General features: G+C 36.1%; 1 protein-coding gene across 2 annotated transcripts in view; it reads left to right on the forward strand.

The window, feature by feature from the left end:
• PARD3B (par-3 family cell polarity regulator beta) overlaps positions 1-18737 on the forward strand; it is a 1103837-nt gene that overhangs the window by 539822 nt on the left and 545278 nt on the right. For both annotated transcript variants that reach the window (XM_053597659.1, XM_053597658.1), the window contains exons 5-6: positions 5924-6012; positions 15611-15697. In XM_053597659.1, the coding sequence (XP_053453634.1) occupies positions 5924-6012; positions 15611-15697 (176 nt within the window). The remainder of the gene's footprint in view (positions 1-5923; positions 6013-15610; positions 15698-18737) is intronic.

The raw sequence follows: 18737 nt of genomic DNA on the forward strand, positions 1-18737 counted from the left end.
GTAGTTTCAAACACAGCTAAAGTGTGTTAAGTGGGGAAAATCATGTCAATATATGACATGAGTCATGAGTCATTACCTATAGTCAGGGAGAGAGGCAGATCTACTAATAGATGGGACAGAATAGGGCATCCCCAAAGTTGCCATACCTATGGGAATTTGTAGGTCAATTTACCTTTATTGGCAAATATTCATCATGAAATTTTACAAAATATTTACCAAATATTCTCTACACGTTGGATATGTTTTGTAAAATTTCATAATGAATATTTTGTAAATAAAGGTACATTTAGCTACAATTTTCCTTATGTATGGTGACTTTTGGGACACTCTATATTTTACTTCTCATCTGAGAGATGAAAAGCAGAGCTCTAAAACAATTTTTAATTTTGTTTTGTACTATGGTCGTCCAGGGAAAATGCAATGATAAATTGGGAATGCAATGAGGATTTTTCTTCCAAAAAGTTTTATCAAGAGTGTTAAGTTTCTGGGCGGCGCCTGTGGCTCAAGGAGTAGGGTGCCGGTCCCATATGCCGGAGGTGGCGGGTTCAAACCTAGCCCTGGCCAAAAACCACAAAAAAAAAAAAAAAAAAAAAAAAAAGAGTGTTAAGTTTCTTTAGAAACTAATGATGCTTCATAATGAATACACGTTCCTGTGTGAAATTAGTGACTTACACCAGCTGTGAAATGCAAAATGATAGCCTGGTGCCAATGTTGCGGTCACCCCTGGAGAAAGGACTGCCCTCCTGATACTTGGCCCTTTTCGTGCAGCCTATGAGCACTTGCAGTTGTTAGAGCTGGTGCTAACTAAATGTAAACACCTTTACTTTCCAGCTGCTACTAATTGGTTTGGGAATATTTATGTAAGTGTTGATTTTAAAGCTAAAAATAGCGTGGTGGTGTTTAAATCCAACTCATTCTGGCTGTCAGAAATGCTCCTGTGATCCTCAAAGTGTTGCTAAAAATGTACACTTTTTAAAAATTATAGTAATTAAACTTGTCTGTTGTGAGAGTCACATATGATATGCTCCCAACTCTAATGAAAGAGGTAAAGGACAAACTTCGTAAAGGTCTCTTCCCAGTTGGTAAGACACAATCCCCTGATGAACTCTATTAGAGAGCAAAGGACTACAACGTGGGCAAAAGAGGAGAAGAAATAAATTTTGAAACAGCTTTATGCCTTATAATTCATGCAGCTGATCATGTCCCTCTATTTTAAGGTAACATTAAAATAGAAATTGTAATAATTTTACTAATAAATTTAGATATAGAGCTTCCAAACTTGTGCTTTCTAGAGGCAAGTTTGAGAATTTGAAATCACATAATTAATTTTTCTGCAACCTGAAGTTGAAATATGGTGGCTTTTCAGCACCAGTTGTTTATACTTCTAGTTTTTTATAGGCAGGGTTATTTTTTGCCCCTTTTCTTCCAAATTTAAAAGTTGTCTTTTTACAGATTTTTCTCAAAGTTATTAAAATGAACTGTGAAAAAGTATTATTTTCAATTTTAGACATATAATTTCATGACATTTCATTTCATCTTATAAAGTAGTGAAAGGAAAAGCTTAAGTGCTCTTAAATTATTGCTTGACAATTATTTCGTAATCTTTGGAAAAAGTGATTTTACGTACCCTGTTAAGAGATAAGCTGCCTTCATCCATACATATTAAAGGACTGTGCTACTACTGTGTTGTTAAAGCTAATTTGAAAATGGCTATAGAGGATGCCTTAAGCATCTGTCTCTTTGCCCCATCTCTGGAGACCATCAAGGAATTCTGTTATTGCAATATATAGAAATGATTTTGCCAAATGAGAAACATTGCTTTTTGGTTGAGATAATGAACTATAGATCCTACCCCTTTCGGGTAGCTGTGGCAAGGTAAGGAGTTTTTGATCCTACTTAACAATAGAAGAACTTCTGTCTTGGACAGAGAAGGCCATGAATGTGTGTTCTTTTTGAAGTCTGTAGTTATTGTCATGTTTTCAACAAAGGCCCAGAATTACCCTTGATCAAGTTATCACATTGTAGTTGGCCCAATATTACTTTCTTACTCTAATTGATGTTTTCATATACTCAGAGCATTGAGTAGTTGATATAAATAGAACATTTACCTGCCTTATAACTTGAACTAGAAGAAACACACCTTTTTAACCATGCATAATATTGATTTAAACACATGAACAGGAAAGTATGCTATTTTCTTACCTGAGTTAGGGATCAACAAAAAAGTTCCACTTAGAGTAGGGAGCAAAGAGGCAACAGTAGTTAGAAAATATTCCCATGACATCCTGGGGATACTCATGCAGAATACCAAATTGAAAGGAAAATTTATTTTTAGCTTACTGCCTGTTAAGCAGTAACTGTTGGTGAATTGGAACACTATATTGTTAAGATGGTAATACTCTCCAAATTTATCGGTAGAGTCAATGTGTTATTCCCATCAAAAACCCAGCTGTGTTTTTCACAGATATCGACAAGCTTATTCTAAAATTAAAATGGAAATGTAAGAGACCTAGAAAAGCTAAAAAAATCTTGTAAAAGAAGAATGAATTTGAAGGATGATCAATTTGAAGGATAAGATGATCCTTATCTCAAAATTTAATACAAATATACAATAATAAAGACTATGTAATACTTGCATAAGACTAGACATATAAATCAATGGAATAGAATTGAAAGTCCAGAAATAAACCCTTACATTTTTGGTCAATTGATTTTTTTACAAGGGAGTCAAGACAATTCAATGAGGAAGAAGTAATCTTTTCAAGAAATGATACTAAATATCCTGCAAGGAATGAATTTGAAACCCTACCTCACACCGTATACGTAAATTAACTCAACATGACAGTAGGCATAAAATGTAAGCCCTAACACTATTAAACTTTGGAAGACATAGGTATAAATATGGCCTCGTGTTGGGCAACATTCCTTAGATATAACACCAAAATCACAAACAATAGGGGAAATGGTAAATAAATTGAACTTCATTAAAGTAAAATCTTTTATGCCTTGAAGGTTATATCAAGCAAGTGATGATAACCCACAGAATGGGAAAAGATATTTGCAAATCATGTACAGATTTGATAAGAAATTTGTATACAGAATATTTAAATAACTCTTTATAAGTAAATAATAAAAAAACAAATAATCAGACGTTTCTCCATAGAAGATTACAAATGACCAGTAATCACATGAAAAGAAGCTCAACATCATTAGTCATTGCAGGAAAGCAAATCAAAACCACAATGAGATGTCACATTCTACTCACTAAAATGGCTGAAATAAAAAAAAAATTAAAGTTAAGAAAGGAAATTAACAAGTGTTGGTAAGAATATGGAGAAATTGGAACTATCACATATTGCCCATAGGGATGTCAAATTATGCAGACACTGTGAAGATACTAGCCATCCTTCAAAATGTTCACCATAGAGTTACCATGTACCCCAGTTCCACTTCTCAGTGTATGCCTAAGGGAGTCGAAAACATATGTTCACATAGGAACTTGTGCACAAATGTTCATAGCAACATTATTCACAACAGGTGAAAAGTGGTAACAGCCCACATGTCCACCAGATGACAAATGCATAAACCAAATATGGTATATTCATAAAATGGAATATTATTGGGTCATAAAATGGAATAAAATACTGATAGATAACATGAATGAGCTTCAAAAACATTATTCCAAGTGAAAGAAGTCACATGAGTTATGGTTCTAATTACATGAAATGTTCAGAATAGGCAAATCCTTACAGACAGAAAACAGATTAATAGGAGCTTCTGCAGCAGGGAGAATGGGGAGTGACTGCCACAGGCATAGGGTTTCTTTGTGAGTGATGAACATGTTATAACATTATGGTGATGATTGCAAAACTCTATGAATATACTGAAAGCCACTGATAAATCTTATGTGAATTATATCTCAATGAAGCTGTTGTAAGATGAAAAAATGAATTTTTTTAATTTCCTTGCTTTTTTATTTTTATTTGCTTTTTGTTGTTGTTGTTGTTGTTGTTGTGACAGAGTCTCACCCTATGCCCTGAGCAGAGTGCAATGGCATCATAGCTCACTGCAGCCTCAGACTGGGGCTGTGGGCATCCCGCTGCCTCAGCCTCCAGAAACTGCTGGGATTTACAGGTGCTCACCATGGTGCCAGGCCAGGTTTTTCATTTTTTTATGAGTCGGGGTCTCACTCTCACTCAGGCATGTCACGAACTCCTGAGTTCAAGCAATTCTTTCTTCTCAGCCTCCCACAAACCAATCCTGAGTGTGGCTGCATCCCTGTTAAATGTGTTGAGTGAAACCTCATGAGAGACCCAACCCTGGAACTCAGCTGGTTCTAAATATCTGACTCACAGAAACTGTGAGATAATAAATATTTATTTTTAATTGATTAAGTTCTGGAATAATATTATACCTTAGAAAACTAAAATATATGAACTTGGTGTCTTCTTTGCTTGATATATAGAAAACTAGACACAATTTCACTTCCGTGTAAAAGAGACAGATAAGAAAGTTAATGATTTGGGCATAAATGAGGTCATCAAATATTCTGATATATATAAAAGTCACAGGTTCACATATTTTGTAAAAAATATTTACCTAAGTGTTTTTGGTACTTGTCCAACCTTATCTGCTTTTGCCTATAGCCATATATCAAGCCCTTCGTATTAATACACTAATCGACACATTAATACACATTAATCATTGTTTGAGAGCTTCTCAGACATGACTATAGATAGGTACCTTAAACTGCATGGTGTTCATTAACTTTATAGATTTTCTTCCTTTTCTTCGTATAGAGAGGAGAAAAATAATGGAGTGTAGACCAAATCTTTCACAACACCAGGAATCCCTGCCCAAAGCACTGCTGCTCAGTGTAAAAGGGAGAGACTTTTATTGCTTCACTCAGTTCACTACAGCAAAGGGCTTCAGTTGCAGCTCCCTGCCTTGCTTTCCTTGTGACATTAATCTAATTCACTTATCCAGTCTCTTAAGCTCACCTACTGTCTTACACTCTTTGTCAGAGCCAGTGAAAGCTCTGTTCATAGGTCTGGTCTTTGCTGATGAGTCTCTCTGCTTGTGGTTTGCTGCTGCTTTGATGAAAGCAGAGCTATGACCATCACTGTTTGTGACTCTGCTTCTGAATAGCCGGGAATCCACAGGATTACCTATGAAGGGATAGCTGGCAGGCCTATCCGAGAACCGTGTCTTCCCCACAGAAGGATCAGCATCGGGCATGCTTGCTAGAATTCTTCTCCTACTTCCCTGAGTAACATCCAGCTCAGCTTTGCCACGCCCAGAGGGCAGGGCCCCTCTCTCTTCGCTGTAGCGAAAGTGCGTTTACCATTTTACAAATTAGTCAATTTTAGTTTCTCCCTGGAAAGATCAACTTCAGAATCAAGTTTTATGACAAAGAAAGAACTCTAGAGTTCTTCTTCCTGCAATGTTGCTGGCCCACTTCTGACCCAGGCGGTTTTGCCTGGCAACATTTTTTCATGGATTTTGCTTTCATTATATCTTTGTGTTGGGGTGGGGGGTGTGAGCAAGTGCAGTACATTACTGCTGATCTATCACCACCTGTCCCTGAGCCTCCCTTTTGGTATTCCTTTTCCTTGCTGGTTTGAAACACTCAATCCCAAATGCCTATGGCTGAGTAGCAGGAAGCTAAATGATGTATTCCAGAGCTCTTAACATATTGCGTTATGTAGATGGCCTATTTGCATATTTCAGGAAGAAAATGGGAGAGAAAAGAGCATTGAAAGCACTGAAAAGATTAACACCTGTTCCCTGTCTTTAAGGAAATTGGAGCATACTGTATATATCCAGAGTCAAATCATTTACTTTCCCATGTTGAAACATTTTGTTCACATTTTCGATTCAGTATGTAAGGCATCCACTTGCTAATGGATTTGTTTCACTACAGGATTCCGCGCAGAACTTGGAAAACAGAGAAGTTATGAACGGCGTGCAGACAGAACTATACACATCACCAAAAACCAAGGGCACACTGAGGTATTCTCTTTATATAAATAAGAATATTTTATTTCTTTATTCTTTGACTTTTGTTTCCTTACTAGTTTATAATTGTCCTTATTTTATAAGAAAGATCAAAATAAATAGAATTATAGAGAGAAACATGTCCCAATTCTAATGCTAATTACTTAATTACTCTTTTTTGTGTGTTTCTTCCTAAGATGTCAGAACTTACAAACATTTATACCAGTGATCCTCAATCCTTTCGATAAATAACCTTCTGCAACCAGGATTTCTTAATCCCTGCTGCTGCTTTTTGAAAAAGACTTTGAAGTGAACATTTCAGAGTTCACTGTGGTTGAGTGTTTTACTTTGGATATTAGCCATTTCAGTACTGCTTTGTAATCTGTCTTAACAATCTTGCAATATTTTACTTGATGTATATAAATCAAATCATGCTATTAACCAGAAATTTTCATGATTTTAGTGAAAAGAACTCATTTGAAGTCATTTGCTCGTATGCCCCTGAATTCCAGTTCCACCATAGACACTGAATCCCTCTGCTGTTTGCTGGTTCTGTTAGCTTGTTACTCATCTCTCTTTCCCTTAGTTTCTGGTCTGCAAAATGGAAATGTTATTAAAACCTTTCAGAGGGTTAGGGTGAGGATTAAATGAGTTGCCGTTTGTAAAACACTTTGACCATTGTTTGAATCAGGAGACCCATATTTGCAGTTGTTAATACTACTATTATTGTTATCATTTCTTTCGTTATTATCACCATTATCATTCAGTTGTTTCAATTTGGAAGAAGGAAAATAATTCTGAATTTATAAATGGTTGGCTTCAGCACTGAGTGAAGCTGCTGACGCTGGTGCGTACTCATTCAATGTGTCCCTTTCATTAAGTCCCCTAAGTGCCAAGAGATTTGCATGAAGTAGGTTATCATCCTGTGTCACACAGCTCTGCTGTATGGATTCTCCTTTAACTTATAATTTATAACTATAATTATTCTTTATTTAGATTGTTTCTTTGATTAATGAACTGCACAGTATTGAAAATTTGCTACAAAAAAATCGTCAGGTCACTGTCTTTTCAAAAGTTTGATAAGATTGTTTTTGGAGGTAGGGATAATGAGTCTGATACTTTAATTCTATTTGGCTTTAATTTTTTTTTTAACATTGGCCTTTTGAAAATTTTGTTAATATCTTGGCCAAATGCTATGTGGATAGCCATTATAAAGTGAACAATTCATTTATAGTTGCATGAACAAATTAGCTAGTTTCCTGCCTGTATAGGGAATTGAGACAAATGGAGTATTGGAATTTTAAAAATATATATTCTTTAATAAAATATGTGTATATATATAATTCAATTATCAAACAGCATTTTGCAATTTTTTTATCACCTTCAGTAGGTTGAAGAACGGCAGTTCAGAGCAACTAAGTAACAGCTACTGACCACCAATACCTGCCATTCTTGTCTGCAAATCCATTGATTCAAACCTTTCAGATGGTGTGTGCCTTCCCTGACTTCTTGTGTTTTATTTGCTACATGACCAGAGTTAGAAACTTCATATAGTAATGTGTGCCAGTCTGAGAGAGGAGCACAGATGAAATCAGTTTGAGGTCAGATTCAGAAAATAGAGTGAGTGTGAATTTCTGGCACACACCGACGCTGTAGTGGAAGAGGATGAGACAATCTTTAACATCACAGGATGCGCAGCTAGCAGGTGAAAGCTCACAGATCAAGGACAGTGGTTCCAACTGGTATGAGATGATGAGAAAGTCATTTGTTAGAGAGAAATTTGGAAGCCACTTACAGTTGGGCAGGGAGGATCTGATACCCCATGGAACATGGCCCAGGCATAGGACTCTGGGCAAACTTCCACATAGGTAGCATGGAAGCTCTGTAAATTATTTGTAAAGTCCATCTCAAACTGTTTTTCACCTATTTCATCCCCATAGTTATTGCTCAAGCATTTGTTACATCTTGGCTAGTCTATTTTAATAACTTACTAACTCCCCTCTCAAATATCAATCTCTTTATTCTAACAGATCCCCAAATTAGATAAAATTTTCTAAACCATAGCATTTATCAAACCATTCCTTAGTTCCTAAGCCTCTGGATTTAGCTAACTCCTGGGCTTGCACACTGGATGTGCCGCTCATTCCCCGTGCAAATCTTGGACTAACATGTAACCACTTTAAAATAGTTTCTTCATAGGAAAAAGGGTGTCATGGTCACCTAGATTATTGTGAATATTAAATGAAATCTATTATAGCAACTAACTTAGCACAATGCTAAATTAAAGGCCAGAAGAACATTAATTGCTGCTGCAATTATCATTGCCATGATTATACATTTTATAGTTTGTTGTACGTAGTTGTCATTCTCCCAGACAAGACTGTGAATCCTCCGAAGGATCTGTAGCACTTAATACAGGTTTTGCAACAAAACAGGCATATTTGTTGAGTGAATGACCGAACAAGTATAAACATTGCTCCTTAAGTCATAAGCATAACTATTAACAAATCCCCTATTACCATTGCAAACATTTGTAGTCAAAGAAAAATACCACTTATTTTATTTATTTATTTATTTATTTGAGATATAATCTCACTTTGTTGCCCTGGGTAGAGTGCTGTGGCATCGTAGCTCACAACAACCTGAAACACTTGGACTCAGGTGATTCTTCTTCCTTATCCTCCTGAGTAAATGGAACTATAGGTGTGCACCACTATGCCCGGCTAGTTTTTCTATTTTTTTTGTGACATAGGTCTCACTTTGTTGCCCCCAGTAGAGTGCCATGATATCATAGCTTACAGCAACCTCAAACTCTTCGGCTCAAGTGATTCCCTTGCCTCAACCTCCTGAGTAGCTGGGAGTACAGGCACCCACAACAACGCCCAGCTAATTTTTTTTTTTTTTTTTTAGAGACAAGGTCTCACTCTGGCTCAGGCTGGTCTTAAACCTGTGAACTCAGGCAATCTACCTGCCTTGGCCTCCAAGAGTGCTAGGATTACAAGTGTGAGCCAACATGCCTGGCCTAATTTTTCTGTTTTTCATAGAGACAGGGTCTCGCTCTTGCTCAGGCTGGTATCGAATTCCTGAGCTCAAGTAATCAACCCACCTCAGCCTCCCAGAGTGCTAGGATTACAGGCCTGAGCCACCACTCCTTGCCAAGAAAAATAACATTTAAAGAGTTCTCTCAGAATAGTCTTACAATAAGCATCTCTTATGAAGTATAATGAAATTTGCTTTCATCTTAAAAAGACAATAAAGCAAAAGGTTTCTCTTGGGTGTCTTTTTAGAAAGAATTACACTTTTAGCTCTTTAGATAGCAAGCAATATATGCAAAAGTCCTACACCTCATCCCTAATTTCTTTCTCTTTCCTCACCCCATTTTATCTCAGGACACTTATTTCCCCAAATTAGCTTCCTCCAGACTTGCCTTTTGCTCCACAATTAAAACTGCCATCATATTTTATCCTATCTGCCCTTTTGCCTATGATATGCATTTGGCAAATTATTTGCAGGGTCCACCTCAGAGTAGTTTGAACCTTTCCCCATGTTTTCATGCTTTATTCCTTTCATCACTATCCAAACCTTTATTACTTCATTTATCTCAGCTGGATTATTGCAATAATTTACTAACTCTTCCCTAAGTACTAATCTCACCTTTGTCTTTCTTTTTTCTAATTGATCCCACGTATCACTGCATAAATATTTCTGAACTACAGCATTTATCACACTGTCCTTTAGTTCCAAAACCTTTAATGACTTAGTTTCCTACAAATTAAACATGAGTTTTCCAGCCTGCAATTTGACATTCACTTTGAGGTTCGATCTTAAGCTAATGGGCTCAGTCTGTCTCCTCCACAGACTGTCTTCTCTCCCCCTCCTCCTCTTTCCCCCGTTCTTTTCTTTCTTCTCCTCTCTCCGCCTCCCCACTCCCTCCCTCTTTCACTCTAATATCACAGCCAGTTTTGATGTTCATGAGCCATCCTGGTGCAGTATCTCCATGCAGCTGGCTTTCTTTCCTGTGCACGCCCTCTCCACCCACCCCAACTGACATTTTCTGATGGAAAACCCATTTGTCCTTCATGGACCCGTCTCAGATGTCGCGTCCTTCAGGAAGACTTTCCTCATTCCACCTTCTTCTCCTGATGTTGTATTTTTTTTCCTGGAAACTACAACAGCAAGTGCCTCTGTTTGAAACTGGCATGTGAAAGTGGTTAGAACCTCCTGCTGTGGGGAGCAGTAAATCCCAGTTTGAGTCCTGATTTGACCTTCCATGAACGGTACAATGTTGGGCAAATTATTAAGCTCTCTAAACATCAGTTTACTTCTCCCTAAGATAAAGTGATGATGTGAATGTTTGATATAAGGACATGATACGGGCGGTGCCTGTGGCTCAGTCGGTAGGACGCCGGCCCCATATACCGAGGGTGGCAGGTTCAAACCCAACCCCGGCCAAACTGCAACCAAAAAATAGCCGGGCGTTGTGGCGGGTGCCTGTAGTCCCAGCTACTCGGGAGGCTGAGGCAAGAGAATCGCTTAAGCCCAGGAGTTGGAGGTTGCTGTGAGCTGTGTGAGGCCAGGGCACTCTACCGAGGGCCATGGAGTAAGACTCTGTCTCTCCAAAAAAAAGGACATGATACAAGGCTCAGCAGGCAACTAGCACGCTGGTCCCCAAATAACAGTTTGCATTTATTGAGAATATACTCTGATTACCACTAACTGCTATTATTCTGTTGCTTTCTATTTTTCTTACCTGTATCTACCCTCCTGCTAGATTATGAACACCTCCAGCCTTGGTCTTTGGTTTTTTTCCTTGCAGAACTTACCCATTAAATTGAATCAATTAATATTAGTTGAATTCAAGTGAAGTGAATCTCACCACCCCCAATAACAATTTATTTATTAGATTTTTACTCAGTACATTCACATCTTTAAGACATTTCAACATGAGTAGAGTGGAGGGTCATCTGCTCCTTCTTCCTGGTGGTTTCCGTCTGTAGTCCAACTCCTACCATTACAAGCAATCGATGTGTGGATTAGTCCCTGAGGGACACCAGCTGGCACATTCTGTCCCTTTGTTTCCATTCTTTGTCATCTCCCCCTGCCCATATCATTAATCTAATCATAAAGAAAGTGTGTTACTCAATCCTGCAATATTTAAGGATTTTTCTTTTTTAAAAGCCTGAGTAAACCAGTAGAAAAAAAATGGGAAAGCTTGAGATAGATTATTCCCTTTTAGTCCATAAATTTGTTTTTGTTTTTTTTTTTTTTACTGTTGGGGATTCATTGAGGGTACAATAAGCCAAGTTACACTGATTGCAATTGTTAGGTAAAGTCCCTCTTGCAATCATGTCTTGCCCCCATAAAGTGTGACACACACCAAGGCCCCACCCCCCTCCCTCCATCCCTAAATTTGTTAAGTCATGGAAGAAGCCCAAGTGCCCATCGACCCACGAATGGAACAATAAATTGTGGTATATGTACACCATGGAATATTATGCAGCCTTAAAGAAAGATGGAGACTTTACCTCTTTCATGTTTACATGGATGGAGCTGGAACATATTCTTCTTAGTAAAGTATCTCAAGAATGGAAGAAAAAGTATCCAATGTATTCAACCGTACTATGAAACCAATTTATAGCTTTCATATGAAAGCCCAAGAATATGGGAAAAGGGGAGAGGGAGGGGAGGGGAGGGTAGAGGATTGGTGGAGGGAGGGTAGTTGGTAGGACCACACCTACAGTGCATCTTACAAGGGTACATGCGAAATTTACTAAATGTAGAATATAAATATGTCTTAACACAATAACTAAGAAAATACCATGAAGGCTATGTTAACCAGTGTGATGAAAATATTTCAGATTGTATATAAAACTAGCACATTGTACCCCATGATTGCATTAACGTACACAGCTAGCTATGATTTAATAAAAAAAAGTTCTAATAATCGTACTAAAAGCTGATAGTTATTAAACCTTTGATATATGCCAGATATGGTATGTGTAATGACTACATCATATGATCTTTATTTTGTCTCAGTAAAACCAACAACTCTATTAGGGAAATTCCTAATCTCATTGTCCACATGAGGAAACTGAGGCTTTGGATTTTAGTTTAAAGTACTGACTCAGAACCCTGACTCAAAGTCACCATTGGAATGGGGTATCTCTTTAATTACCTCTGTGAATCATGATTTTCTTTTGAAAGAAAGTTAATTCCCTCTCCCTATCCCAAGTCCTATCTCTCCCATAGCTCCCCGCATGGCCCACCATGGGGCTGAAAAATATTATGTTTAAAATGCTGTCTATTTAACTTGTATAAAGGAAGTAGACCTGAAAACACCTATAGCTTCTGTTGTGTTTTCTCTCTCAAGCTTCAAGTCTTTCTTCTGGATGGAAACCAAATGAAGCATTTTGACATTCAGCCCCAGCAAAGTTGGCACTCAGAATGGCAGTTTCATTTTTAACCATGGATTCTGTAGCTCCTCCCACAGTGTTATCCAAAACTTAGATTGCTAGCAACTGATTCCAGTGATTATCAAATCAGTTTTGTTGATTGGATCTGGAGCATTTAGCTTGCTTAATGTTAGTTAACCTAGTGCTTTGCAACTATCTACTTGTTTTTAATATGTCTTGGAAAGTTATATAAAGATATGTTTTTATCCTAGTGAAATCTTTCCATTTCTCTTCTGTGTATAACTTGAAATGGTTTTTTTTTACCCCCACACAGTTCATTTTTTGGTCTGTTTTTCGTAAGTAACTGACAATCTCTTCTTCTCCCCCATTGCGTAGAATATTCTTTCCACCTGATTTTCTAACATTTTGCCTTTTTAATCCACCTTCCAGCTTACCTCTTGGGTGCTGTTCTGCCCTCCAGAACATAAATGTGCGTGTGTTTTGCTTTCTGGCACTTCAACTGTATTCTGGAATTAGTCTAAACTAATAGCATTAATGACCTATTTTCACATCTTTGCAAACTCTCTATGAGATATGTATGAAAATAATTGTGTCCAGTCCTGTTTGCTATGTTTATAGTCCATGAAGGGTATGCATATGGAGATCTCTACATAACTCTGTCAAGTATTTATAATATTGTGGGGGTATTTCCCTTTAAAACAAATAAAAACACGTGAGCTGGTCTATGAAGGGGCATCCATTTTTAATTGTTCTTCTTTCCATCTTGAAACAAGTAACATTTGTTATTTGGATAACATTTTATAAAGAGCATAGACATGGTCTATGTAAAAATTGTAATACTTATTAAATAGATATAATTTTCTACAAGTACTTGTACATTGTAATCAAGAAAATTGGAAGTTTTTATTCTTTTTTTCTTCAACAGCAATATTTTTATAACAATTTAAGTTATCAAAACAGCAATATTTTTATAATAATAATTTAACAGTTATCCATGTAAATAGGAAACAGTTATCAAAAATCCTTCTAGCCAAAGAATTGCAACTATTGTGTGGACTGGTAGAATAAAAGTTTTCTATGAAATATTGAAAAAAAAAAAAAAAACCTTATGTAGTAGAAATGAATTTTAAAAACTATATTTTCCCAACTAAATTGTAAATGTTACCTTATTAAGTGAACGTAAAAATGCAGGATTAGAAATTACCAAAGAGTAGGTATCAGTATTACACATAGAATTTATTATGTTTTATAGGAGGGCTTTTAAGTGGGGTTAAAGAAATATTTGTAAGATGGAAAAAAAAAGAGAATCCCTAAAGCCATAATAAAAAATTCAAAGCTGAAATCTTGAAATCTATACTAGACTAAACATTTATATTCCAAAAGCCCCTGGTATAATACATGTGGTGCTATCTATCAGCATGTGAATACTTAATACATTTACTAGGAAAGATTTGTATTATACTTTCAGTGCAAACTATAAAAATACTGAAGTTAAGATAACAATATTTCAATGGCTAAACAAGATTTGAATCTCTGCTTTTAAAAGTCTTTAAAACAATATTATAAACAATGTGAATGCTTTAGATTTAGTATTTCTCAAATGCTGAAAATGCACTATAAACATGTTAGTATATAAAAATTATTGCTTTTTGGTTCCATTAAAAGCCATATAATTTTCTCTGTCCACCAAGCATTTTATGTTCAGAACTTATAATAAATACCTGTCTATGAGAGTCCACATACATATATTCGTATAAAAATTCCTATCCTCACATTTGTAGAGAAGAATCATTCCCTCCTACATTATCTCTCTAAGATTTGTTTTTATTTTTAACTTTTATTCTAGGCCTCTGTAAAAACCTGCTTAACTCAACAGGCTTTACATAAATCAGCAATATCTGGACAAAAAATCAAAATGTATTATCAAATTTGAAATGCCATCATATTCCACAAATGCTGGAAGCCAATGTGCTTTTTTTTGTTTTTGTAGTTCTTAATGATAATAGGCTTTCAAAGAAAACACATTAAAAATAAGCCTAATCTACTGATGAGAATATATTTAATGTATTTATTTTAGATTGCTGATAATTTGGAGCATACTTCATACCGAGCGAATTCATCGGGCGTTTTGCTTTCTTAATGCTGTTCTCAACTTTACAGCAAGGAGCCAAAATGTCACCATTTTCTATTTGGAGCAGAAATGCATTTGTAGCAGCTGTAGCTCTTAATTTGACATCTAGTTTCGGGTCATTTCCATGTAAATAGGAAACAATAGAGACCTGCTTACAATTTCCATAACAGGGATGTTTGCTTCAAGTTTATCATTTTCCTCTGGCAATTACTTTCTCTCTCTGGGATTAAAGGAGCCAATAATTGTTCACGGTTATTATTTTTCATCTTTATGAAAACTTGTTAGTTCTGCTGTTTATTACTCAAAAGCCCCCAGTGCCTTCCGTATTTCAGTCATACACACTATCCATTAATGCTTCCAGCTCATCCTTCCTTAATCTGGGATAGGTTAGGCGGGTCAGGCTTTCTATTTCTTTCTATAATACATTTTCTCCAGGCTTTGCAGCCTCTTTTTCTACCTTAACAAAAAAAAAAAAAAAAGAAGGAGGTGAAAATTTGGAATTATTGAGTACAACTATGCCTTATTGAACTGGAAGGCAAGTTTAAGTTTTGATTTATATTGCTTTGAACATACCCATGTATATTAGCAACTGTGACTTCAGGACCATTGTGAAATATAATTCTGTGTTTTTCTAATAAGTATTTTATTTCATTTTTCTTCTGTTCCAGAATAAAAGTCTACTTTATGCTTAAGCATAGATGTGTGCTCACTTCCATGTTTTTTATGATCTGTAATTGTCAAGTGTGTGTCAATGGGGACATTTTTTGTTTTTGTGTACTTTTAAAACACATTGATTTTTGCAGATTCGGTTAAGTAGGAAGTTATTTCTATAGGTAGTCATTTTCATTTGTTCCTCTTCTAGGAGTAAAAAGAAATCAGATAGTCTTTCAAACATTTTATTTCATGGATCTTGTGAGCCTACCAGCAAATTGTGTCCTCCCTTGACTTCATGTCTGCTGGTGAAGTTACATTAGCTGATGATCCTGAGGGGTGGGCGTATGTGTTTTAACACGTCCCATCCAGTTTTTAAGTAGACACTTATCTGTGTACTTGTTTTCTTCTGCCCCAGTGACATGACAAGAACTGTGGAGATTTCTGGAGAAGCAGGGCCCTTGGGAATACATGTAGTACCCTTCTTTTCATCTCTGAGTGGAAGGTAAGATGTTTTTCTTATTTCAGAAGCTCACGCTAATGAAAACCTTGACATGATCTCCTTCTCCCAAATATTTTTCAGTAGAGGATTACCTGTGTAGTCTATTATTCAGATGGATACATCAAGTTATACTTTTGTTGGCCACTTATGTGTTAGGAACAAAATAAAATCATTTGCTCTAAGATGTGATGAAAAAGAAAATCAATTACCATGTCATTTGTAATTAATTATTAAATACTTTCTTAAAGTATCCTTGTCAGTGACAGGTAGTAAACAGAATCCATGGCAGAGATTTTTAACATACCATAGACAATTTCCACAGCTGAATTTGTTTTAATATTCCAGAATGTTCTTCAACAAGTATAATTTCAAATTGATATTTCTTGATGTTTCTCAGGTATGTCGAATTTAGGATAATAAATATTCTAACATTTTAAAGTAGCTATATCAAATCTGTACAAGCAAAATGTCATCATGCTGTATATTTTTTCTAATATAAAATTTAGTCAATAAAAAATAACCCACCACATCCTTTTGGAATTTTTAAGACATTATATTTCAAAATAAACACTGGTAATTTAGATTATGTCAGCATTTCTTGAAATTCACGTTTAACTAGATATAAAACTTTCTTGATGGAAATTAAATTATGTGTCTCAGAGTTAATGTTAGCACTAGTGTAACAATCTTACACAACTAGTTTTAGCTATTATGTCACTTTTCAATGTAATAACCATCTTTAACACTAGATCAGTATTGATAGCAGTTGTCAGAAACTTAAAAGAAAATCAGTTTCTCGCTCATATGCCATAATTTTAATTAATTTGCAAAATGTATTTTCTTAAGTATATCTTTGAAAAGGCAGAATGCTTTATTTTACCCTAGGAAATCAAAGACCAGAAAAGTCAACTGATTTTCCCAAGGTCGCCCAAAATCCAGATCTCCCGATTTGTCCTCACTCCATTGCTCTTTTTGGAACTAAAATTTTCCCAAAGGTTCTATGGTATTAATTTAATGGCTCTACATATTTATTCAGTTCAATCGACCCGAGAGCAGGAAGAACAGGTTTGGTCATGGTATTTTGGTTGACATCATATTGAGCAGGTAGCCATCTGCTACCTGTAATTGCAAAGTCGTCACCTTTTTTTTTTTCTTCTGCAAATAACATCTGATGCCAAGGTCTTGTTGGAATAAATGTTCCCTAAAAATAAATGAGCCAAAAAGCTAGTGGCTCTTATTGTCTCATTTCCTGTATGTGTTAATAAGTGTGTTTATAAATGTTATGGGTTATGGCACAGGACAAACCGAGGTTGTTTTTGATAGACAGGGTGAATATTTGCTCAGTTGTCACGAGAAATTCTAATGGCTTTTGGCAGAAGTATACTGATAGAGCTTTGTGAAATACCAAAGCAGTTAAAGTACCAGGCTTTTTAGCTTAATGAAGCTGGAATGGAACACAAGATCCTCCCAATTTCCAGAAATGAGGAAATATACAATGTGACAGTCACCATACTTCATTTTCAATAGTCTGGAAAACAAGCCGACCTTACAGGCCAGAAATCACCTTCTCTCACTTCAAATGAAGAAAATACACTGGACTCCCTTTTCCTTCCCAGGTCAGGTCCCTAGCACAGCCTTATATAGAATAGTAGAAAGACTATTGGACTTGGATTCAGAGCCATTGGATTTGAATTCCAGTGTTTTTTTTAATAACCTTGAGCAAATTCCCTAAACCTGCCTCTCGTGAATACCTACCTTACATCAAGCTTATTGGGATTAAATGCCACTAAAAATAGGAAAGATCCTTGTAAAACACAAAATGTATGAATGTGTAAATCATCAGTATGATGATTATTTTGGCTAAAACAAAAAAAGCCTGATTCAGAAATGAAGTTTTATAAGTTCATGGTCAACTGTTAAGTAACTTGGTGAAATAGTTCTATTATTATTATTTTTTTTTTGCTATCTACTAATATTATAGAAGGAAATTTAATTAAAAAACATTAAAAATAATATGGAAGTGGAGACATGAGCCAATAGAAGTTAAGAAGTGTAATGAGAACAGGCTGAAACAGCACACTTAACTCAACCCATGTGTCTAGATGAAACTGCGTATAAAAGCATGTCAGACAAGTGTCTGCCTTCACATTTCCATATGGTTTCCCTGTGTGAGAACAGGGGCTTAGTTAAGGTCATAGTGGTAGACTTTGCTCTCAATTTCCTTCCATTTATTGGTTCATATCATTAGTTCAAATTAGAATTTACATTTAATTCTTTATTATTATTTCTATAATTGGCTTTGCCTCCAATGTATTTTTTCATTAAAAAAAAAAAATGCTGCCACACCTGTTGTTGAATAAGAAACCGAATCTAAGTTAGAACCTCCTGAGTCAAATACAGTGGCTTCTGTACTAGATAAAGTCTCAGTGAATTCATTAGACACCATAGCACAGGGGTGTCAAATGCTGTTTGTATTGGTGGCCACTGGCTTTGCCAGTGATAAATGAAACCAAATAAGCAGACAGAAAAATCAACTTGTTATTTTGTTATCTGTTGGGCTTTTTCAGAATTAAAAATACAAAATCTAATTTTTTTGAGCAAAGATAGCATGACATACTTTAGTTTCATAGATGTACCCTGTTTCCCTAAAAATAAGAGATCCTCCGAAAAGAAGACCTACTTACAGGAAAGATAAGACGTCCCCTGAAAATAAGACCTAGCGCATCTTTGGGAGCACACCTTAAAATAAGACACTGTCTTATTTTCAGGGAAACAGGGTATTAAAGACGGCTACACATGAAGGAGAAAGATGTGGAATGGAAGAAAAGGAGATTTCGAGACAAAAACGTTGAGCTGATGGAGTTGCTGGGGCTATGCGATACTGAAGGAGGCACAGGAAGGGAGCGAGGAGAGGGTATTGGTGCCTAAGAGCAAGAAGAATCGTTACCCTTCCTCATCTGCGTGCTTCAGCATCCTTCATCACTGCTCCTTTATGCCAATTAATTGATTAGTCTTGGCCCATAATTCCTCAACAGCATTCATT

The sequence above is a fragment of the Nycticebus coucang genome, chromosome 7 (assembly GCF_027406575.1).
Source record: "Nycticebus coucang isolate mNycCou1 chromosome 7, mNycCou1.pri, whole genome shotgun sequence".
Taxonomy (NCBI): domain Eukaryota; kingdom Metazoa; phylum Chordata; class Mammalia; order Primates; family Lorisidae; genus Nycticebus; species Nycticebus coucang.